Here is a 26,107-nt window from a genome sequence, read left to right as displayed (position 1 = left end):
GAAAATATATATATATATTTTTTAAACTCTGCATTGTTGGGAATGGGTTCGTAAGTAAGCATTTCACGGTAAAGTCTACACCTGTTGTATTCGTCGCATGTGACCAATCAAATTTGAACAATCAACATATCGTTGAGTACAATTAGTCTCAATCTCTGTCCGTTGTTATGTGACTTAAAATGTACTGTAGATAAAACAGGGACCCACAGTTAACAATCCAAGATGTCCAATTACAGAATAATAAAAAATAAACCTACTGACCATTTCTGAGGGGGTAAACGTTACCCTGTTGCCGTCGAACTTGGCCGCCCTGTCATTGTTGACCTTCTCTGCCAACTTCTTCTGCATCCGATGGCCCCGTCCGAAGAAGACGTAGTTGACGAAGGCGTACTCCAGCAGAGCCAGGAAGACGAACACGAAGCAGCCCATCAGGTACATGTCTATGGCCTTGACATAGGGGATCTTAGGGAGCGTCTCTCTCAGATGGGTGTTGATGGTGGTCAAGGTCAACACCGTGGTGATACCTGGAGCGGAAAGTTCCTTGGTTTGAAACAATAGGCATCACGGCACAAGAGCGGAGTTCGCCCACCTATAAGAAAATATCTGATTTGCTCTACCTCTGGGATATTGGGGTTTATTGACAAAACTAAATCTAATAAACTTGGTCAGTATAGATGGCCAATACCCAGATCCTATTTATACTAATCCTATTTACACAAGTGGGTTCTAAGTAGAGCCGATCAAATAAGGTGAGCAAAGATTTTGTTTCTCTTAACAGGGTGATTGAGCCCTTTTACATTCCAGGTAGTGAAGTAAAGTGTGTTATTTGGTTGACCAGTCATTATAGTAATCTAATAAGGTAATCAAACTTCAGCTTTAGAATTAGAATGAACTATTCACACGAAGTAAACAGAGGACATAACACAAACTGAACTAACAGTAACTTTGAGAGTAATAGCATCAATGAAAAGCTATTTCTAATCGTTTGAAGCTTATTGTTAATCAAAAGAAAATCAATATCATTTAAATGCAGTAGCCTAGAATGCCTCCCACCTCCCAGTCTCATATATACTGTAGCAGTCACATACTGCACATCCTGATATATACTGTAACAGTCACATACTGCACATCCTGATATACTGTAACAGTCACATACTGCACATCCTGATATATAAACAGCCACCACTAACATTGAGTGGCTGCTGCCAACACACTGACTCAACTCCAGCCACTTTAATAATGGGAATTGATGGGAATTGATGTAAAATATATCACTAGCCACTTTAAACAATGCTACTTAATATAATGTTTACATACCCTACATTATTTATCTCATCTCATATGTATATACTGTACTCGATACCATCTACTGCATCTTGCCTATGCCACTCTGTACCATCACTCATTCATATATCTTTATGTACATATTCTTTATCCCTTTACACTTGTGTGTATAAGGTAGTAGTTTTGGAATTGTTAGATAGATTACTCGTTGGTTATTACTGCATTGTCAGAACTAGAAGCACAAGCATTTCACTACACTCGCATTAACATCTGCTAACCATGTGTATGTGACAAATAACATTTCATTTGACTTATACTGTAACAGTCACATACTGCACATCCTGATATATACTGTAACAGTCACATACTGTACATCCTGATATATACTGTAACAGTCACATACTGCACATCCTGATATATACTGTAGCAGCAAATACAGACGTTGAGGATGCTGTAAATAGAGAGGGGAGGATGTGTTGACAGATGAAACGTTGAGGATGCTGTAAATAGAGAGGGGAGGATGTGTTGACAGATGAGACGTTGAGGATGCTGTAAAAGAGAGGAGAGGATGTGTTGACAGATTAGATGTTGGGGATGCTGTAAATAGAGAGGAGAGGATGTGTTGACAGATGAGACGTTGAGGATGCTGTAAAAGAGAGGAGAGGATGTGTTGACAGATTAGATGTTGGGGATGCTGTAAATAGAGAGGAGAGGATGTGTTGACAGATGAGACGTTGAGGATGCTGTAAAAGAGAGGAGAGGATGTGTTGACAGATTAGATGTTGGGGATGCTGTAAATAGAGAGGAGAGGATGTGTTGACAGATGAGACGTTGAGGATGCTGTAAATAGAGAGGGGAGGATGTGTTGACAGATGAGACGTTGAGGATGCTGTAAATAGAGAGGGGAGGATGTGTTGACAGATGAGACGTTGGGGATGCTGTTAATAGAGAGGGGAGGATGTGTTCTGACACATGAGACGTTGGGGATGCTGTAAATAGAGAGGGGAGGATGTGTTGACAGATGAGACGTTGAGAATACTGTAAAAGAGGAGAGGATGTGTTGACAGATGAGACGTTGAGGATGCTGTAAAAGAGAGGAGAGGATGTGTTGACAGATGAGACGTTGGGGATGCTGTAAATAGAGAGGGGAGGATGTGTTGACAGATGAAACGTTGAGGATGCTGTAAATAGAGAGGGGAGGATGTGTTGACAGATTAGATGTTGAGGATGCTGTAAATAGAGGGTGGAGGATGTGTTGACAGATGAGACGTTGAGGATGCTGTAAATAGAGAGGGGAGGATGTGTTGACAGATGAGATGTTGAGGATGCTGTAATGTTTGATCCACAGTCATAAGATGATGTGTTAAACCCTGGATTGTCCTGGACAGAATGAATCCGTTTGTTGTATTGTGAAGAAAACAGAAGAGGCACTTTAATGCACTCACGACTCCATTCTGTGTGCACCAAAATTACAATCTGTTTGCCTGAAGTGCTTTTTCAAATCAAATCAAATTGTATTAGTCACAAAACAACAGGTGTCGTAGACCTTACAGTGAAATGCTTACTTACAAGCTCTTAACCAACAATGCAGTTTAAAAAATATCAATAAGAAACATAAATAAAAGTAACAAGAAGTTAAAGAACAGCTGTAAAATAACAATAGCGAGGCTATATACAGGGTATTACGGTACAGAATCAATGTGGAGGCTATATACAGGGGGTACCGGTACAGAGTCAATGTGGAGGCTTTATACAGGGTATTACGGTACAGAATCAATGTGGAGGCTATGTACAGGGTATTACGGTACAGAGTCAATGTGGAGGCTATGTACAGGGTATTACGGTACAGAGTCAATGTCGAGGCTATATACAGGGGGTACCGGTACAGAGTCAATGTGGAGGCTATATACAGGGTATTACGGTACAGAGTCAATGTGGAGGCTATATACAGGGTATTACGGTACAGAGTCAACGTGGAGGCTATTTACAGGGGGTACCAGTACAGAGTCAATGTGGAGGCTATATACAGGGTGTTACGGTACAGAGTCAATGTGAAGGCTATATACAGGAGGGTACCGGTACAGAGTCAATGTGGAGGCTATATACAGGGGGTACCGGTACAGAGTCAATGTGGAGGCTATATACAGGGGGCACCGGTACAGAGTCAATGTGGAGGCTATATACAGGGTGTTACGGTACAGAGTCAATGTGAAGGCTATATACAGGAGGGTACCGGTACAGAGTCAATGTGTGGGGGCACTGGTTAGTTGAGGTAATTGAGGTAATATGTACATGTGGGTAGAGTTATTAAAGTGACTATGCATAGATAATAAAAGAGAGTAGCAGCAGCGCAAAAGGGGGGGGGGGGGGGGATGCAAATAGTCTGATTAGATGGTCAGGAGTCTTATTGCTTGGGGGTCATAGCTGTTTAGAAGCCTCTTGGACCTAGACTTGGCGCTCCAGTACCGCTTGCCGTGCGGTAGCAGAGAGAACAGGTTATGACTGGGGTGGCTGTAGTCTTTGACAATTTTTAGGGCCTTCCTCTGACACCGCCTGGTGTAGAGGTCCTGGATGGCAGGAAGCTTGGCCCCAGTGATGGCACTCTGTAGATCCTTACGGTCAGATGCAGAGCAATTGCCATACCAGGCGGTGATGCAACTGGTCAGGATGCTCTCAATGGCGCAACTGTAGAACCGTTTGTGTATCTGAGGACCCTTGCCAAATCTTTTCAGTCTCCCGAGGGGGAATAGGTTTTGTCGTGCCCTCTTCACAACTGTCTTGGTGTGCTTGGACCATTATATTTTGTTGGTGATGTGGACACCAAGGAACTTGAAGCTCTCAACCTGCTCCACTACAGCCCTGTCGATGAGAATGGGGGAGTGCTCGGTCCTCCTTTTCCTGTAGTCCACAATCTTCTCCTTAGTCTTGATCACGTTGAGGGAGAGGTTGTTGTCCTGGCACCAGAAGGCCAGGTCTCTGACCTCCTCCTCAAGATGGGTCACTCAACTGAGACTGTTCTTCTCTGTGTCATGGAGACTCTCTGCCAAAGCTGACTCTCTCTCCTCTGTTCTCATCCTCCTAGATCCAGCCGCTGCCTTTCACCCCGTGAACCATCAGCTCCCCCTTTCCACCCTCTCAGGCTCTATGAGATCCTCCCCTCCACCCTCTCAGGGCTGGGTGTCTCAGGCTCTATGAGATCCTCCCCTCCACCCTCTCAGGGCTAGGCGTCTCAGGCTCTACACACTATTGGATTGCATCCTACTTGGCAGGCCACTCCTACCAGGTGACATGGAGAGGATCTATGACTGCACCACGTAGTCTCACTACTGGTGTCCCCCAGGACTCGGTTCTAGGCCTATCCTCTTTGCTCTACGTTACATCTGCTCCTGCCACGCCCTCTACTGCTCATCCTGTGTCTCCTTTACCTGCCGCCACTCCCCCAGTGCTCTCTCTCTCCCTTGTGTGATTGTGTGGTTGGAGACAGGTGTGCTGGAGTCAGAGCAGATCCCCACCAGCTGCAACCTGTTCCATAACCAAGACCTCTACAAGTCCTGCCACTTCCACACTGCCAGATCGTAATCTCTGCTCAGCCAGTCTATGTTTCTAGCCGTTTATTACTATTTAGATCCTGTTATGCCTGTTTTCCTTGCCTGATACGGTTTTCCTCTCCGCTACAGTTCTGCCCGCTCTGACTCTGGTCCCCGTCTCCAGTCCCACGTCTCGTCATCCTGCTACTCTGTCCTGGAATCCCCACTCTACTACTCCCTTGGATTCCCCCCCAGACCTGCTTACCCTGTCTCAACCCCTCTCGCTCCAGCCTCATTCTCCTCACCTGGTTACCCTGTCTCAACCCCTCTCGCTCCAGCCTCATTCTCCGCACCTGGTTTCCTGCAACCCGCCCGAGCTTCCCCTGGACTGCTCTCCATCTTCCTGCTTCGTTTTAATAAATACCTTGGTGACTTGATCCCAGTCTCCTCGTCTGAGTCTGCTCTTTGGTTTCCCTGTTCCACTCCACGTAACACTCTATATACCAAGTCACTGGTCATATCATCACATGGTCTCTCCTATCACTGCTATGAGGATGGACCTCTCCTCTCCTCTCTATCGACCAAGTCACTCAGCTCTGTCATGTCCTCACATGGTCTCTCCTACATTTGCTATACAGATGACACTCAACTACTTTTATCCTTCCTCCCCTCTGACTCCCAGGTGGCGGCACGCATATTTCAACTTGGATGTCGGTCCACCACGTCAAGGTCAATATCGACAAGACAGAGCTGCTCTTACTCCCGGGGAATGCCTGCCCGTTCAAAGACCTTGCCATCACAGTTGACAACTCCACAGTGTTGTCCTCCCAGAGTGCAAAGAACCTGGCATGACCCTGGATAACACACTGTCATTCTCTGCAAACATCAAAACAGTGATTCACTCCTGCAGGTTCCTGCTCTACTCAGTGCTGTCTGGGCTCCCAGCTTGTGCCATTAAACCCCTGCAATTTATCCCAAACGCTGCAATCCACTTGGTTTTCAACCTTCCTCAATTCTCCCATGTTACCGCACTCCTCCGCACACTCCACTGGCTTCCAGTCGAAACTCACATCCACTACAACACCATGGTGTTTACCTACGGAGCAGCAAGAAAAACTGCCCTTCCCTACCTTCAGGCTATGATCAAACCCTACACCCCAACCCGAGCACTCCGTTCTGGTGGAACCAGGTTCCCCCTGAAGCTAGGACAGCAGAGTCCCTGCCCTTGTTCCCGAAAACATCTGAAACCCTACCTCTTCAAAGAGTATCTTAAATAACCCCATAGCACCCCCCTGGCATTCTGTGTCCCAATGCACTGGCTCAGAGGGGACAGTCACACTATCCCCGTCTCGCTCTCTCTCTCCAGATCAGAGGTCAGTTTTAAAGGCAGTACCTAAAGCCACTCTGGCAGCGGAGGCGTCGTAGTTGATCCAGAAGGAGACCCAGGACAGGATGGTGATCAGGATGGAGGGCATGTACGTCTGCAGGATGAAGTAGCCGATGTTCCTCTTTAGCTTGAAGCTCAGAGACAGACGTGGGTAGGCACCTGTAGGGAAAACAATATTGCGTCTTATTTCAAGACAGACATACAGAATGGACTGGACTAGACTAGACTGTACTACCTAGAGACAGTCTTGGGTAGGCACCTGTCTATAGAAACACAACGTAGTAAAAAAGAGGGAGAAGATGGAAAAAGGTGACAGAACTGCTGCTTAGCTCGAGCGGCACAAACACAGTGATAGGCTTATCTTATTTTGTGGCTTGTTTCACGTTCCCATAGCAACGGCAGTTTGTGTCACCATGGTAACAAGCAACCCTGGACCTAAGTCCAAATGATTTGTTCGCAACTTAGCATTGAGACCACAATGGAAATGGAAATTTACATTTCTCAGTATAATAATAATAATAAATGTTTATGCTTCGATGACATTACAGTTTCTCAATCGCGTACAATCATTTTCTGGAACAATCGATTTTCAAAACAGTACACTAGACAAAGAACTCTGGCCTTTTGCTAAACAGTCAATGCATTTCTAAAATGTAGTTGCCTTCTCAAAACATAAATAAGTTCATCAAAACTATATTATACCATCAAAATTGCAAATACATTCATCAAATACTCAGAATAGACAGTAGTCTATAGCTTCAGTAATAGAGTAGACAGTAGGCTATCGCTTCAGTAATAGAGTAGACAGTAGTCTATAGCTTCAATAACTCTCTAATACTGGATCACAGGACCACTACACTACAGGGCCCCAGACAATAACTATTATTCTGGATCACAGGACCACTACACTACAGGACCCCAGACAATAACTATTATTCTGGATCACAGGACCACTACACTACAGGACCCCAGACAATAACTATTATTCTGGATCACAGGACCACTACACTACAGGACCCCAGACAATAACTATTATTCTGGATCACAGCACAGGACCACTACACTACAGGACCCCAGACAATAACTATTATACTGGATCACAGCACAGGACCACTACACTACAGGACCCCAGACAATAACTATTATACTGGATCACAGCACAGGACCACTACACTACAGTACCCCAGACAATAACTATTATTCTGGATCACAGGACCACTACAGGACCCCAGACAATAACTATTATACTGGATCACAGGACCACTACACTACAGGACCCCAGACAATAACTATTATTCTGGATCACAGGACCACTACACTACAGGACCCCAGACAATAACTATTATTCTGGATCACAGGACCACTACACTACAGGACCCCAGACAATAACTATTATTCTGGATCACAGGACCACTACACTACAGGACCCCAGACAATAACTATTATTCTGGATCACAGGACCACTACACTACAGGACCCCAGACAATAACTATTATTCTGGATCACAGCACAGGACCACTACACTACAGGACCCCAGACAATAACTATTATACTGGATCACAGCACAGGACCACTACACTACAGGACCCCAGACAATAACTATTATACTGGATCACAGCACAGGACCACTACACTACAGTACCCCAGACAATAACTATTATTCTGGATCACAGGACCACTACAGGACCCCAGACAATAACTATTATTCTGGATCACAGGACCACTACACTACAGGACCCCAGACAATAACTATTATACTGGATCACAGCACAGGACCACTACACTACAGTACCCCAGACAATAACTATTATTCTGGATCACAGGACCACTACACTACAGGACCCCAGACAATAACTCTCTAATACTGGATCACAGGACCACTACACTACAGGACCCCAGACAATAACTATTATTCTGGATCACAGCACAGGACCACTACACTACAGGACCCCAGACAATAACTATTATTCTGGATCACTCTTCAATGGAGTGTTTGAGTACCTGAAAACGACATCACAATACAATACACAGGAACATAACATTTTGGAGGGAGCTGGGAGAGAGATTGTTGCGTAGTAAAAAAAAAAGTTACAATAAAGTTCGAGGCAATGGCAACTTCAGAGGCAGTTGGTCTGGTTTCTCTAACAAACAACGGAAACTTCATCAGAGGCTGTTGGTCTGGTTTCTCTAACAAAACAGAAACTTCATCAGAGGCTGTTGGTCTGGTTTCTCTAACAAAACAGAAACTTCATCAGAGGCTGTTGGTCTGGTTTCTCTAACAAAACAGAAACTTCAGAGGCAGTTGGTCTGGTTTCTCTAACAAAACAGAAACTTCATCAGAGGCTGTTGGTCTGGTTTCTCTAACAAAACAGAAACTTCATCAGAGGCTGTTGGTCTGGTTTCTCTAACAAAACAGAAACTTCATCAGAGGCTGTTGGTCTGGTTTCTCTAACAAAACAGAAACTTCATCAGAGGCTGTTGGTCTGGTTTCTCTAACAAAACAGAAACTTCAGAGGCAGTTGGTCTGGTTTCTCTAACAAAACAGAAACTTCAGAGGCAGTTGGTCTGGTTTCTCTAACAAAACAGAAACTTCATCAGAGGCTGTTGGTCTGGTTTCTCTAACAAAACAGAAACTTCATCAGAGGCTGTTGGTCTGGTTTCTCTAACAAAACAGAAACTTCAGAGGCAGTTGGTCTGGTTTCTCTAACAAAACAGAAACTTCATCAGAGGCTGTTGGTCTGGTTTTGTCTAACAAACAAAAAACAAATCACAAAAGAGTGCGCCAATTTTTTTGATAATGATACCAAACACGGGGACTGTATAATATGATCATGATACCAAACACGGGGACTGTATAATATGATCATGATACCAAACACGGGGACTGTATAATATGATCATGATACGTTTTGCAATATTACATAACTTCCACAAAACTCCCAGGTTTCCCAGAAATCCTAGTTGGAGGATTCTAGATTCCCTCCTGATTCCGGGAACCGTCAAACCTACGTTTTCTGTAAAAGCAACCCTAATCATGGCTCTCCATGGCCGTTACTGTACCTGTGGAAAAGACCACATTCCTGGAAACCAGTTTGTAGTCCACGATGGAGAACTGAGGCAGCTCGATGCGAGTCACTCCTGTCACAGCATTCTCCCCCCCTTTCCAGTAGAACTCGATGTCATCTGTGGTGTAGCCATCTGTCACACAGAAACACACAGGCATGCGCCATACTTAGTTCATTACTCAACATAATAGAAATCATAGTTGAATCTAGTTAACTATGCGAGTCTGACGAGAAATAACGTATTGTAGATTATTGAATGCAGTGAACTACTAAATATGTGCGAATGAAAGTAAAATATAGGTTATGTAACCCAAGCCAACAAACTAAAGCACTAACTTACACTAGCCTTGTCATTAATTTAGTTGACACATTAAGATGACTCATCTATTTCATTAGCATTCAGGCTAAGTGATATTTGTGGCTCGTGATGACAGAGTATGATGAAGTCCTGTGAATCACAGAAAGAGCAGAGGCTCGTGGGTAATAGATAGTTAGTTACATGAGGCTGACGTAAATCTACTATTAGCCTGATGTCTAGCTGACAACGCGTTTGTGTCCCCAATAGCACCCTATTCCAGATCAAAAGTAGTGTACTATATAGGGAATAGGGTTCTGGTCTAAAGTAGTGTACTATATAGGGAATAGGGTTCTGGTCTAAAGTAGTGTACTACATAGGGAATAGGGCTCTGGTCTAAAGTAGTGCACTATATAGGGAATAGAGCTCTGGTCTAAAGTAGTGCACTATATAGGGAATAGGGCTCTGGTCTAAAGTAGTGCACTATATAGGGAACAGGGCTCTGGTCTAAAGTAGTGCACTATATAGGGAACAGGCCTCTGGTCTAAAGTAGTGCACTATATAGGGAACAGGGCTCTGGTCTAAAGTAGTGCACTACATAGGGAACAGGGTGCCATTTTGGAGATAGCCTGACAGTGTTTCCAGTCTCATTGGTAGGCAGACCAACAGATACGCTGTTTACGGCTGTTCATAAGTGACCTTCAGCAGTTTTATGGGGAGACATGTACTGATGAGTTAGGAGACATCATGGATAAAGTACAGAGTCCACTCTATCGATCTCTCTCTTGATCTCCTCTTCAGAGGACTCTATCACCGCCTGGTATGGCAACTGCACCGCCTGGTATGGCAACTGCACACTACCTGCCCTTCAGGACACCTACAGCACTGGATGTCACAGGAAGGGCAAAAAGATCATCAAGGACCTCAGCCACCCGAGAAAAGGCCTGTTCACCCCGCTATCATCCAGAAGGCGAGGTCAGTACAAGTGCATCAAAGATGGGACTGAGAGACTGAAAAACACCTTACATTTCAGACTGTTAAATAGCCATACAACAGGTGTAGACCATGAAATGCTTACCTACAGGCCAACAGCGCAGTTCATAATAAAATATTTACTAAATAAACTAAAGCGATAAAAAAATTATACAAAAATGAGTAACACAGGAAATGTACATAACAATAACAAGGCTATTTACAGGTGGTACCGGTACTGAGTTAACGGGGATACAGGTTAGTCAAGGTAATTCGTGAAGTGACTATGAATAGATAATAAACAGCGAGTAGTAACAGAAAAATAGGTAAAAAGTAGGCTATGTAGAACAAAAATGCCTCTCTGACTTGTTGAATAAGAAATAACATTGACTCTATTAAAAGGGAATTTCTATTTGGAACATTCAAGAATGCAAATTGGACCCCGCCCCCAAATTGGAATGGGTCTAGGGATTCCGGCATGATGGTGTAAAAACAAAGAGGGGGGGGGGGGGGGGGGGGGGGGGTCAATGTGTAAATAGTCTGGGTGGCCATTTTATTAATTGTTCATCAGTCTTATGACTTGGGGGTCGAAGCTGTTAAGGAGCCTTTTGGTACTAGACTTGGTGCTCTGGTACCGCTTGCCGTGCGGTAGCAGAGAGAACAGTCTATGACTTGGGTGACTGGAGTCTGACAATTTATAGGGCCTTCCTCTGACACCGCCTGGTATAGAGGTCCTGGATGGCAGGAAGCTTGGACCCAGTGATGGCACTCTGTAGAGCCTTACGGTCAGATGCAGAGCAGTTGCCATACCAGGCGGTGAGGGGACTGAGCACGCACCCTTGAAGGGCCCCAGTGTTGAGGATCAGCGTGGCAGATGTGTTGCTGCCTACCCTTACCACCTGGGGGCAGCCAGTCAGGAAGTCCAGGATCCAGTTGCAGAGGGAGGTGTTCAGTCCCAGGGTCCTTAGCTTCGTGATGAGCTTTGTGGGCACTATGGTGCTTTGTGGGAACCATAACGCAGAGCTGTAGTCAATGAACAGCATTCTCACATAGGTGTTCCTTTTGTCCAGGTGGGAAAGGGCAGTGTGGAGTGCGATTGAGATTTTGTTATCTGTGGATCTGTTGGGGCAGTATGCAAATTGGAGTAGGTCTAGGGTTTCCGGCATGATGGTGTTGATGTGAGCCATGACCAGCCTTTCAACGCACTTCATGGCTACCGACGTGAGTGCTACGGGGCGGTAATCATTTAGGCAGGTTACCTTCGCTTTCTTGGGCACCGAGATGGTCTGTTTGAAACATGTAAGTACTATAGACTCAGTCAGGGAGAGGTTGAAAATGTCAGTGAAGACACTTGCCAGTTGGTCCATGCATGCTTTGAGTACATGTCCTGGTAATCTGTCTGGTCCCGCAGCTTTGTGAATGTTGACCTATTTAAAGGTCTTGCTCACATCAGCTACAGGGAGTGTGATCACACAGTCATCCGGAACAGCTGGTGCTCTCATACATGCTTCAGTGTTGCTTGCCTCGAAGTGAGCATAAAAGGCACTTAGCTAGTCTGGTAGGCTCGCATCACTGGGCAGCTCGCGACTCGGTTTCCCTTTGTAGCCCATAATAGTCCTGTATTGGCGTTTTGCCTGTTTGATGATTTGTCTGAGGGCATAGCGGGATTTCTTAATAGCTTGGGGATTCGAGTCAGCAAACTTTCAGTTACTGGCCCAATGCTCTAACCACTAGGCTACCTGCCGCTCTAGCCTTTAGCTTAGTGCGGATGTTGCGTGTAATCCATGGCTTCTGGTTGGGAAATGTACGTACAGTCACTGTGGAGACAACGTCGTTGATGCACTTATTTATGAAGCCGGTGACTGGCATGCAATTGGATGGATCCGGGAACATATTCCAGTCTGTGCAGGAAAACAGTCCTGTAGTTTATCATCCGCGTCATCTGACCAGTTCCGTATTGACTGAGTCACTGGTACTTCCTGCTTTAGTTTTTGCTTGTAAGCAGGGATCCGGAGGATAGAATTATGGTTAGATTTGCCAAATGGAGGTCGAGGGAGAGCTTTGTATGTGTCTCTGTGTATGGAGTAAAGGTGGTCTAGAGTTTTTTCCCCTCTGGTTGCACATGTAACATACTGATAGAAATTAGATCAAATGGATTTAAGTTTCCCTGCATTAATGTCCCCGGCCACTAGGAGTGCCACATCTGGATGAGCATTTTATTGCTGGCTTATGGCCTTATAGAGTTGGTTGAATGTGGTCTTAGTGCCAGCGTCGGTTTGTGGTGGTAAATAGATGGCTACGAATAATATAGATGAGAACTCTTGGTAGATAATGTGGTCTACAGCTTATCATGAGGTATTCTACCTCGAGACTTCTTTAATATTAGACGACGTGCACCAGCAGTTATTGACAAATACACACCCCCGCCCCTCGTCTTAACAGATGTAGCTGCTCTGTCCTGCCGATTCATGGAGAAGTCAGCCAGCTCTATATTATCCGTGTCGTCGTTCAGCCAGGTCTCGGTGAAACATAAGATGACAGTTTTTTATATCCCGTTGGTAGAATAGTCTTAATCGTAGATCGTCCAGTTTGTTTTCCAATGATTGGCTGCACGTTGGCCAATAGTACGGAGGGTAGTGGTGGTTTACCTATTCGTCGGCGAAAGCCTTGCAACCCGCCCTCCTCCCGCTTTTCCTCCGTCTTTTCCTCACGCTGATGATGGGGATTTGGGCCTTGTCTTGACAAAGCAGTATATCCTTCGAGTTAGACTCATTAAAGAAAAAAAAACTCTTCATTCAGTTCGAGGTGAGTAGTCGCTGTTCTGATGTCCAGAAGCTCTTTTCGGTCATAAGAGACGATAGCAGCATCATTATGTACAAAATAAGTTACAAACAATGTGGAAAAACAGCACAGTTGGTTAGGAGCCAGTAAAACGACAGCCATCCCCTCCGGCGCAATTATACCGTCACTAGCTGACCCCCGTCCAGTACCCTGCCCTGAGCTTAGTCACCGTCACTAGCTGGCCCCCGTCCAGTACCCTGCCCTGAGCTTAGTCACCGTCACTAGCTGACCCCCGTCCAGTACCCTGCCCTGAGCTTAGTCACCGTCACTAGCTGGCCCCCGTCCAGTACCCTGCCCTGAGCTTAGTCACCGTCACTAGCTGACCCCCGTCCAGTACCCTGCCCTGAGCTTAGTCACCGTCACTAGCTGACCCCCGTCCAGTACCCTGCCCTGAGCTTAGTCACCGTCACTAGCTGGCCCCCGTCCAGTACCCTGCCCTGAGCTTAGTCACCGTCACTAGCTGACCCCCATCCAGTACCCTGCCCTGAGCTTAGTCACAGTCACTAGCTGACCCCCGTCCAGTACCCTGCCCTGAGCTTAGTCACCGTCACTAGCTGGCCCCCGTCCAGTACCCTGCCCTGAGCTTAGTCACCGTCACTAGCTGGCCCCCGTCCAGTACCCTGCCCTGAGCTTAGTCACCGTCACTAGCTGACCCCCGTCCAGTACCCTGCCCTGAGCTTAGTCACCGTCACTAGCTGACCCCCGTCCAGTACCCTGCCCTGAGCTTAGTCACCGTCACTAGCTGGCCCCCGTCCAGTACCCTGCCCTGAGCTTAGTCACCGTCACTAGCTGGCCCCCGTCCAGTACCCTGCCCTGAGCTTAGTCACCGTCACTAGCTGGCCCCCGTCCAGTACCCTGCCCTGAGCTTAGTCACCGTCACTAGCTGGCCCCCGTCCAGTACCCTGCCCTGAGCTTAGTCACCGTCACTAGCTGGCCCTCGTCCAGTACCCTGCCCTGAGCTTAGTCACCGTCACTAGCTGGCCCCCGTCCAGTACCCTGCCCTGAGCTTAGTCACCGTCACTAGCTGACCCCCGTCCAGTACCCTGCCCTGAGCTTAGTCACCGTCACTAGCTGACCCCCGTCCAGTACCCTGCCCTGAGCTTAGTCACCGTCACTAGCTGGCCCCCGTCCAGTACCCTGCCCTGAGCTTAGTCACCGTCACTAGCTGACCCCCGTCCAGTACCCTGCCCTGAGCTTAGTCACCGTCACTAGCTGACCCCCGTCCAGTACCCTGCCCTGAGCTTAGTCACCGTCACTAGCTGACCCCCGTCCAGTACCCTGCCCTGAGCTTAGTCACCGTCACTAGACGGCTACCACCCGGTTACTCAACCCTGCACCTTAGAGGCTGCTGCCTTATGTACATAGACATGGAATCACTGGTCACTTTAATAATGTTTACATACTGTTTTACTCATTTCATATGTATATACTGTATTATAGTCAATGCTCATCCTATTCAACTATGGCTGGAAATGTACTATTCGATCCTACAGATATGGACAGTATGTGGATAGAATATATAGTATAGTGTCTATACATCGCATCACATTATTATTTTTTATACACCGGACTCCGACATTGCTTGTCCTAATATTTATATATTTCTTAATTTAATTATATTACTTTTATCTTGTGTGTATTGTTGTGAATTGTTAGATATTACTGCACTGTTGGAGCTAGGAACAGCATTTCCCTACACCCGCAATAAGATCTGCTAAATATGTGTATGTGACCAATAATTTGATTTGGTTTGATATCTAGTTTACTCACAGCTCTCTATCTCCAGAGTACAGTTCTGTTCGTCCAGTGGGTATCTCCTCAGGTCCATCATACAGGCAGCCGTCGTTGTTATCCTACATCAAACAGACCAACATTATGACACAGATTAAGAAACAGGCATGCGAGTCCATGAACGTTTCCCTTTATAGTGCACTACTTCTGACCAAAGCCCCTCTGGTGAAAACTAGTACACTAGGGAATAGGGTGCCATTTGGGACTGAATAAAGATAGGCAAACACATCCTACAGAAAGGTACAGACATGCTGATATTTATTTATTTAATTTAACCAGGAAAGTCAGTTAAGAACAAATTCTTATTTACAATGACGGCCAACACCAGCCAAACCCGGACTACGTTGGGCCAATTGTCGGTTCCCACAACTATGGGACTCCCAATCACGGCCGGTTGTGGTGACGCCTCAAGCAATGAGATGCAGTGCCTTAGACTGCTGCGCCACTCGGGAGCCCTGATAGACAGAGTAAAAATTCTGGACTGGCCTCCTGAACAGGACCGGCCACCTGAACAGGACTGACATGCTCGGATTCTCCGTACCTTAGCACACATGCACACACCCACCCACTTATTACCCCCCCACACACACCACACACACACCACACACACACCACACACACACCACACACACACACCACACACACACCACACACACACACACCACACACACACACAGCAATGAGAATGTCAGCCCTTTTCCAGCTGCCACCTCCAGAGCTAGAAAGAGCTGTGTGGGTTCTATTTGTCTGTGTTGAACCAACAACATGAAGCCCTGAACACGCAGGTCCTGAAGAAACCTCTGGTTGAAACATGAACCCACTACAGCAGTCTCTTCTGGAGGTGTGCCCTGGCACTGGTCTGACTCACTAAGACGACACATACGTTAATAGAGAGCCATTGGCCTGGTCTCAATGAACCAACACACTGCCTGTCTGGTCCGATGTGGACTGTTTAAATGAGCCAGCACACTGCCTGTCTGGTCAGATGTGGCCTGGTCTCAATGAGCCAACACACTGCCTGTCTGGTCCGACGTGGACTGTTTAAATGAACCAACACACTGCCTGTCTGGTCCGATGTGGACTGGTCTCAATGAGCCAACACACTGCCTGTCTGGTCCGATGTGGACTGGTCTCAATGAGCCAACACACTGCCTGGCTGGTCCGATGTGGCCTGGTCTCAATGAGCCAGCACACTGCCTGTCTGGTCCGATGTGGACTGGTCTCAATGAGCCAGCACACTGCCTGTCTGGTCCGATGTGGACTGTTTAAATGAGCCAGCACACTGCCTGTCTGGTCCGATGTGGCCTGGTCTCAATGAGCCAACACACTGCCTGTCTGGTCCGATGTGGCCTGGTCTCAATGAGCCAACACACTGCCTGTCTGGTCCGATGTGGACTGTTTAAATGAGCCAGCACACTGCCTGTCTGGTCCGATGTGGCCTGGTCTCAATGAGCCAGCACACTGCCTGTCTGGTCCGATGTGGCCTGTTTAAATGAACCAGCACACTGCCTGTCTGGTCAGATGTGGACTGTTTAAATGAACCAACACACTGCCTGTCTGGTCCGATGTGGCCTGGTCTCAATGAACCAACACACTGCCTGTCTGGTCCGATGTGGACTGGTCTCAATGAGCCAACACACTGCCTGTCTGGACGGATGTGGACTGGTCTCAATGAGCCAGCACACTGCCTGTCTGGTCCGATGTGGCCTGGTCTCAATGAACCAACACACTGCCTGTCTGGTCCGATGTGGCCTGTTTAAATGAACCAGCACACTGCCTGTCTGGTCCGATGTGGCCTGGTCTCAATGAACCAACACACTGCCTGTCTGGTCCGATGTGGCCTGGTCTCAATGAGCCAGCACACTGCCTGTCTGGTCCGATGTGGCCTGGTCTCAATGAACCAACACACTGCCTGTCTGGTCCGATGTGGACTGGTCTCAATGAGCCAGCACACTGCCTGTCTGGTCCGATGTGGCCTGGTCTCAATGAACCAACACACTGCCTGTCTGGTCCGATGTGGACTGGTCTCAATGAGCCAGCACACTGCCTGTCTGGTCCGATGTGGACTGGTCTCAATGAACCAACACACTGCCTGTCTGGTCCGATGTGGCCTGTTTAAATGAACCAGCACACTGCCTGTCTGGTCAGATGTGGCCTGGTCTCAATGAGCCAAAACACTGTCTGTCTGGTCCGATGTGGCCTGTTTAAATGAGCCAACACACTGCCTGTCTGGTCCGATGTGGACTGTTTAAATGAACCAACACACTGTCTGTCTGGTCCGATGTGGCCTGTTTAAATGAACCAACACACTGCCTGTCTGGTCCGATGTGGACTGGTCTCAATGAACCAACACACTGCCTGTCTGGTCCGATGTGGCCTGTTTAAATGAACCAGCACACTGCCTGTCTGGTCCGATGTGGACTGGTCTCAATGAGCCAGCACACTGCCTGTCTGGTCCGATGTGGACTGTTTAAATGAGCCAGCACACTGCCTGTCTGGTCCGATGTGGCCTGGTCTCAATGAGCCAACACACTGCCTGTCTGGTCCGATGTGGCCTGTTTAAATGAACCAGCACACTGCCTGTCTGGTCAGATGTGGACTGTTTAAATGAACCAACACACTGCCTGTCTGGTCCGATGTGGCCTGGTCTCAATGAACCAACACACTGCCTGTCTGGTCCGATGTGGACTGGTCTCAATGAGCCAACACACTGCCTGTCTGGACCGATGTGGACTGGTCTCAATGAGCCAGCACACTGCCTGTCTGGTCCGATGTGGCCTGGTCTCAATGAACCAACACACTGCCTGTCTGGTCCGATGTGGCCTGTTTAAATGAACCAGCACACTGCCTGTCTGGTCCGATGTGGCCTGGTCTCAATGAACCAACACACTGCCTGTCTGGTCCGATGTGGCCTGGTCTCAATGAGCCAGCACACTGCCTGTCTGGTCAGATGTGGCCTGGTCTCAATGAGCCAGCACACTGCCTGTCTGGTCCGATGTGGCCTGGTCTCAATGAACCAACACACTGCCTGTCTGGTCCGATGTGGACTGGTCTCAATGAGCCAGCACACTGCCTGTCTGGTCCGATGTGGCCTGGTCTCAATGAACCAACACACTGCCTGTCTGGTCCGATGTGGACTGGTCTCAATGAGCCAGCACACTGCCTGTCTGGTCCGATGTGGACTGGTCTCAATGAACCAACACACTGCCTGTCTGGTCCGATGTGGCCTGTTTAAATGAACCAGCACACTGCCTGTCTGGTCAGATGTGGCCTGGTCTCAATGAGCCAAAACACTGTCTGTCTGGTCCGATGTGGCCTGTTTAAATGAGCCAACACACTGCCTGTCTGGTCCGATGTGGACTGTTTAAATGAACCAACACACTGTCTGTCTGGTCCGATGTGGCCTGTTTAAATGAACCAACACACTGCCTGTCTGGTCCGATGTGGACTGGTCTCAATGAACCAACACACTGCCTGTCTGGTCCGATGTGGCCTGTTTAAATGAACCAGCACACTGCCTGTCTGGTCCGATGTGGCCTGGTCTCAATGAACCAGCACACTGCCTGTCTGGTCCGATGTGGCCTGTTTAAATGAACCAGCACACTGCCTGTCTGGTCCGATGTGGCCTGGTCTCAATGAACCAGCACACTGCCTGTCTGGTCCGATGTGGCCTGGTCTCAATGAACCAGCACACTGCCTGTCTGGTCCGATGTGGCCTGTTTAAATGAACCAGCACACTGCCTGTCTGGTCCGATGTGGCCTGGTCTCAATGAGCCAACACACTGCCTGTCTGGTCCGATGTGGACTGTTTAAATGAACCAGCACACTGCCTGTCTGGTCCGATGTGGACTGTTTAAATGAACCAACACACTGCCTGTCTGGTCCGATGTGGACTGTTTAAATGAACCAACACACTGCCTGTCTGGTCCGATGTGGACTGTTTAAATGAACCAACACACTGTCTGTCTGGTCCGATGTGGCCTGTTTAAATGAACCAACACACTGTCTGTCTGGTCCGATGTGGCCTGTTTAAATGAACCAACACACTGCCTGTCTGGTCCGATGTGGACTGTTTAAATGAACCAACACACTGCCTGTCTGGTCCGATGTGGCCTGTTTAAATGAACCAACACACTGCCTGTCTGGTCCGATGTGGACTGTTTAAATGAGCCAGCACACTGCCTGTCTGGTCCGATGTGGCCTGGTCTCAATGAGCCAACACACTGCCTGTCTGGTCCGATGTGGACTGTTTAAATGAGCCAGCACACTGCCTGTCTGGTCCGATGTGGCCTGGTCTCAATGAGCCAACACACTGCCTGTCTGGTCCGATGTGGACTGTTTAAATGAGCCAGCACACTGCCTGTCTGGTCCGATGTGGCCTGGTCTCAATGAGCCAACACACTGCCTGTCTGGTCCGATGTGGCCTGGTCTCAATGAACCAACACACTGCCTGTCTGGTCCGATGTGGACTGGTCTCAATGAACCAGCACACTGCCTGTCTGGTCCGATGTGGACTGGTCTCAATGAACCAACACACTGCCTGTCTGGTCCGATGTGGCCTGTTTAAATGAACCAGCACACTGCCTGTCTGGTCCGATGTGGCCTGGTCTCAATGAACCAGCACACTGCCTGTCTGGTCCGATGTGGACTGTTTAAATGAACCAACACACTGCCTGTCTGGTCCGATGTGGACTGGTCTCAATGAGCCAACACACTGCCTGTCTGGTCCGATGTGGACTGTTTAAATGAACCAGCACACTGCCTGTCTGGTCCGATGTGGCCTGGTCTCAATGAGCCAGCACACTGCCTGTCTGGTCCGATGTGGACTGTTTAAATGAACCAACACACTGCCTGTCTGGTCCGATGTGGACTGGTCTCAATGAGCCAACACACTGCCTGTCTGGTCCGATGTGGACTGTTTAAATGAACCAGCACACTGCCTGTCTGGTCCGATGTGGCCTGGTCTCAATGAACCAACACACTGCCTGTCTGGTCCGATGTGGCCTGTTTAAATGAACCAACACACTGTCTGTCTGGTCAGATGTGGCCTGTTTAAATGAACCAGCACACTGCCTGTCTGGTCCGATGTGGACTGTTTAAATGAACCAACACACTGTCTGTCTGGTCCGATGTGGCCTGTTTAAATGAACCAACACACTGTCTGTCTGGTCAGATGTGGCCTGTTTAAATGAACCAACACACTGCCTGTCTGGTCCGATGTGGACTGTTTAAATGAACCAACACACTGTCTGTCTGGTCCGATGTGGCCTGTTTAAATGAACCAACACACTGTCTGTCTGGTCCGATGTGGCCTGGTCTCAATGAGCCAACACACTGCCTGTCTGGTCCGATGTGGCCTGGTCTCAATGAGCCAACACACTGCCTGTCTGGTCCGATGTGGACTGTTTAAATGAGCCAGCACACTGCCTGTCTGGTCCGATGTGGCCTGGTCTCAATGAGCCAGCACACTGCCTGTCTGGTCCGATGTGGACTGTTTAAATGAGCCAGCACACTGCCTGTCTGGTCAGATGTGGACTGTTTAAATGAACCAACACACTGCCTGTCTGGTCCGATGTGGCCTGGTCTCAATGAGCCAGCACACTGCCTGTCTGGTCAGATGTGGCCTGGTCTCAATGAGCCAGCACACTGCCTGTCTGGTCCGATATGGCCTGGTCTCAATGAACCAACACACTGCCTGTCTGGTCCGATGTGGACTGGTCTCAATGAGCCAGCACACTGCCTGTCTGGTCCGATGTGGCCTGGTCTCAATGAACCAACACACTGCCTGTCTGGTCCGATGTGGCCTGTTTAAATGAACCAGCACACTGCCTGTCTGGTCAGATGTGGCCTGGTCTCAATGAGCCAAAACACTGTCTGTCTGGTCCGATGTGGCCTGTTTAAATGAGCCAACACACTGCCTGTCTGGTCCGATGTGGACTGTTTAAATGAACCAACACACTGTCTGTCTGGTCCGATGTGGCCTGTTTAAATGAACCAACACACTGCCTGTCTGGTCCGATGTGGACTGGTCTCAATGAACCAACACACTGCCTGTCTGGTCCGATGTGGCCTGTTTAAATGAACCAGCACACTGCCTGTCTGGTCCGATGTGGCCTGGTCTCAATGAACCAGCACACTGCCTGTCTGGTCCGATGTGGCCTGTTTAAATGAACCAGCACACTGCCTGTCTGGTCCGATGTGGCCTGGTCTCAATGAACCAGCACACTGCCTGTCTGGTCCGATGTGGCCTGGTCTCAATGAACCAGCACACTGCCTGTCTGGTCCGATGTGGCCTGTTTAAATGAACCAGCACACTGCCTGTCTGGTCCGATGTGGCCTGGTCTCAATGAGCCAACACACTGCCTGTCTGGTCCGATGTGGACTGTTTAAATGAACCAGCACACTGCCTGTCTGGTCCGATGTGGACTGTTTAAATGAACCAACACACTGCCTGTCTGGTCCGATGTGGACTGTTTAAATGAGCCAGCACACTGCCTGTCTGGTCCGATGTGGCCTGGTCTCAATGAGCCAACACACTGCCTGTCTGGTCCGATGTGGCCTGGTCTCAATGAGCCAACACACTGCCTGTCTGGTCCGATGTGGACTGTTTAAATGAACCAACACACTGTCTGTCTGGTCCGATGTGGCCTGTTTAAATGAACCAACACACTGCCTGTCTGGTCCGATGTGGCCTGGTCTCAATGAACCAGCACACTGCCTGTCTGGTCCGATGTGGCCTGTTTAAATGAACCAGCACACTGCCTGTCTGGTCCGATGTGGCCTGTTTAAATGAACCAACACACTGCCTGTCTGGTCCGATGTGGACTGTTTAAATGAGCCAGCACACTGCCTGTCTGGTCCGATGTGGCCTGGTCTCAATGAGCCAACACACTGCCTGTCTGGTCCGATGTGGACTGTTTAAATGAGCCAGCACACTGCCTGTCTGGTCCGATGTGGCCTGGTCTCAATGAGCCAACACACTGCCTGTCTGGTCCGATGTGGCCTGGTCTCAATGAGCCAACACACTGCCTGTCTGGTCCGATGTGGACTGTTTAAATGAACCAACACACTGTCTGTCTGGTCCGATGTGGCCTGTTTAAATGAACCAACACACTGCCTGTCTGGTCCGATGTGGCCTGGTCTCAATGAGCCAACACACTGCCTGTCTGGTCCGATGTGGCCTGGTCTCAATGAGCCAACACACTGCCTGTCTGGTCCGATGTGGACTGTTTAAATGAACCAACACACTGTCTGTCTGGTCCGATGTGGCCTGTTTAAATGAACCAACACACTGCCTGTCTGGTCCGATGTGGACTGGTCTCAATGAGCCAGCACACTACCTGTCTGGTCCGATGTGGCCTGGTCTCAATGAGCCAGCACACTGCCTGTCTGGTCCGATGTGGACTGTTTAAATGAACCAACACACTGCCTGTCTGGTCCGATGTGGACTGGTCTCAATGAGCCAACACACTGCCTGTCTGGTCCGATGTGGACTGTTTAAATGAACCAGCACACTGCCTGTCTGGTCCGATGTGGCCTGGTCTCAATGAACCAACACACTGCCTGTCTGGTCCGATGTGGCCTGTTTAAATGAACCAACACACTGTCTGTCTGGTCAGATGTGGCCTGTTTAAATGAACCAGCACACTGCCTGTCTGGTCCGATGTGGACTGTTTAAATGAACCAACACACTGTCTGTCTGGTCCGATGTGGCCTGTTTAAATGAACCAACACACTGTCTGTCTGGTCAGATGTGGCCTGTTTAAATGAACCAACACACTGCCTGTCTGGTCCGATGTGGACTGTTTAAATGAACCAACACACTGTCTGTCTGGTCCGATGTGGCCTGTTTAAATGAACCAACACACTGTCTGTCTGGTCCGATGTGGCCTGGTCTCAATGAGCCAACACACTGCCTGTCTGGTCCGATGTGGCCTGGTCTCAATGAGCCAACACACTGCCTGTCTGGTCCGATGTGGACTGTTTAAATGAGCCAGCACACTGCCTGTCTGGTCCGATGTGGCCTGGTCTCAATGAGCCAGCACACTGCCTGTCTGGTCCGATGTGGACTGTTTAAATGAGCCAGCACACTGCCTGTCTGGTCAGATGTGGACTGTTTAAATGAACCAACACACTGCCTGTCTGGTCCGATGTGGCCTGGTCTCAATGAGCCAGCACACTGCCTGTCTGGTCAGATGTGGCCTGGTCTCAATGAGCCAGCACACTGCCTGTCTGGTCCGATATGGCCTGGTCTCAATGAACCAACACACTGCCTGTCTGGTCCGATGTGGACTGGTCTCAATGAGCCAGCACACTGCCTGTCTGGTCCGATGTGGCCTGGTCTCAATGAACCAACACACTGCCTGTCTGGTCCGATGTGGCCTGTTTAAATGAACCAGCACACTGCCTGTCTGGTCAGATGTGGCCTGGTCTCAATGAGCCAAAACACTGTCTGTCTGGTCCGATGTGGCCTGTTTAAATGAGCCAACACACTGCCTGTCTGGTCCGATGTGGACTGTTTAAATGAACCAACACACTGTCTGTCTGGTCCGATGTGGCCTGTTTAAATGAACCAACACACTGCCTGTCTGGTCCGATGTGGACTGGTCTCAATGAACCAACACACTGCCTGTCTGGTCCGATGTGGCCTGTTTAAATGAACCAGCACACTGCCTGTCTGGTCCGATGTGGCCTGGTCTCAATGAACCAGCACACTGCCTGTCTGGTCCGATGTGGCCTGTTTAAATGAACCAGCACACTGCCTGTCTGGTCCGATGTGGCCTGGTCTCAATGAACCAGCACACTGCCTGTCTGGTCCGATGTGGCCTGGTCTCAATGAACCAGCACACTGCCTGTCTGGTCCGATGTGGCCTGTTTAAATGAACCAGCACACTGCCTGTCTGGTCCGATGTGGCCTGGTCTCAATGAGCCAACACACTGCCTGTCTGGTCCGATGTGGACTGTTTAAATGAACCAGCACACTGCCTGTCTGGTCCGATGTGGACTGTTTAAATGAACCAACACACTGCCTGTCTGGTCCGATGTGGACTGTTTAAATGAACCAACACACTGCCTGTCTGGTCCGATGTGGACTGTTTAAATGAACCAACACACTGTCTGTCTGGTCCGATGTGGCCTGTTTAAATGAACCAACACACTGTCTGTCTGGTCCGATGTGGCCTGTTTAAATGAACCAGCACACTGCCTGTCTGGTCCGATGTGGCCTGTTTAAATGAACCAACACACTGCCTGTCTGGTCCGATGTGGACTGTTTAAATGAGCCAGCACACTGCCTGTCTGGTCCGATGTGGCCTGGTCTCAATGAGCCAACACACTGCCTGTCTGGTCCGATGTGGACTGTTTAAATGAGCCAGCACACTGCCTGTCTGGTCCGATGTGGCCTGGTCTCAATGAGCCAACACACTGCCTGTCTGGTCCGATGTGGACTGTTTAAATGAGCCAGCACACTGCCTGTCTGGTCCGATGTGGCCTGGTCTCAATGAGCCAACACACTGCCTGTCTGGTCCGATGTGGCCTGGTCTCAATGAGCCAACACACTGCCTGTCTGGTCCGATGTGGACTGTTTAAATGAGCCAGCACACTGCCTGTCTGGTCCGATGTGGCCTGGTCTCAATGAGCCAACACACTGCCTGTCTGGTCCGATGTGGACTGTTTAAATGAGCCAGCACACTGCCTGTCTGGTCCGATGTGGCCTGGTCTCAATGAGCCAACACACTGCCTGTCTGGTCCGATGTGGCCTGGTCTCAATGAGCCAACACACTGCCTGTCTGGTCCGATGTGGACTGTTTAAATGAACCAACACACTGTCTGTCTGGTCCGATGTGGCCTGTTTAAATGAACCAACACACTGCCTGTCTGGTCCGATGTGGCCTGGTCTCAATGAACCAGCACACTGCCTGTCTGGTCCGATGTGGCCTGTTTAAATGAACCAGCACACTGCCTGTCTGGTCCGATGTGGCCTGTTTAAATGAACCAACACACTGCCTGTCTGGTCCGATGTGGACTGTTTAAATGAGCCAGCACACTGCCTGTCTGGTCCGATGTGGCCTGGTCTCAATGAGCCAACACACTGCCTGTCTGGTCCGATGTGGACTGTTTAAATGAGCCAGCACACTGCCTGTCTGGTCCGATGTGGCCTGGTCTCAATGAGCCAACACACTGCCTGTCTGGTCCGATGTGGCCTGGTCTCAATGAGCCAACACACTGCCTGTCTGGTCCGATGTGGACTGTTTAAATGAACCAACACACTGTCTGTCTGGTCCGATGTGGCCTGTTTAAATGAACCAACACACTGCCTGTCTGGTCCGATGTGGCCTGGTCTCAATGAACCAGCACACTGCCTGTCTGGTCCGATGTGGCCTGTTTAAATGAACCAGCACACTGCCTGTCTGGTCCGATGTGGCCTGTTTAAATGAACCAGCACACTGCCTGTCTGGTCCGATGTGGCCTGTTTAAATGAACCAACACACTGCCTGTCTGGTCCGATGTGGACTGTTTAAATGAGCCAGCACACTGCCTGTCTGGTCCGATGTGGCCTGGTCTCAATGAGCCAACACACTGCCTGTCTGGTCCGATGTGGACTGTTTAAATGAGCCAGCACACTGCCTGTCTGGTCCGATGTGGCCTGGTCTCAATGAGCCAACACACTGCCTGTCTGGTCCGATGTGGACTGTTTAAATGAGCCAGCACACTGCCTGTCTGGTCCGATGTGGCCTGGTCTCAATGAGCCAACACACTGCCTGTCTGGTCCGATGTGGCCTGGTCTCAATGAGCCAACACACTGCCTGTCTGGTCCGATGTGGACTGTTTAAATGAACCAACACACTGTCTGTCTGGTCCGATGTGGCCTGTTTAAATGAACCAACACACTGCCTGTCTGGTCCGATGTGGCCTGGTCTCAATGAACCAGCACACTGCCTGTCTG

General features: G+C 48.9%; 1 protein-coding gene across 1 annotated transcript in view; it reads right to left on the bottom strand.

Annotated features, from left to right (window-relative positions):
• gabrb3 (gamma-aminobutyric acid type A receptor subunit beta3) overlaps nucleotides 1-26,107 on the bottom strand; it is a 64,284-nt gene that overhangs the window by 5,750 nt on the left and 32,427 nt on the right. Inside the window, exons 5-8 of the mRNA XM_021608164.2 lie at nucleotides 15,142-15,224; nucleotides 9,259-9,396; nucleotides 6,205-6,357; nucleotides 262-524 (exon numbers count right to left, since the gene is read on the bottom strand). Coding sequence (XP_021463839.2) covers nucleotides 262-524; nucleotides 6,205-6,357; nucleotides 9,259-9,396; nucleotides 15,142-15,224 — 637 coding nt within the window. The remainder of the gene's footprint in view (nucleotides 1-261; nucleotides 525-6,204; nucleotides 6,358-9,258; nucleotides 9,397-15,141; nucleotides 15,225-26,107) is intronic.

This window comes from Oncorhynchus mykiss, chromosome 1 (genome assembly GCF_013265735.2).
Source record: "Oncorhynchus mykiss isolate Arlee chromosome 1, USDA_OmykA_1.1, whole genome shotgun sequence".
Taxonomy (NCBI): Eukaryota; Metazoa; Chordata; class Actinopteri; order Salmoniformes; family Salmonidae; genus Oncorhynchus; species Oncorhynchus mykiss.
This window is presented reverse-complemented; position numbering and strand designations above follow the sequence as displayed.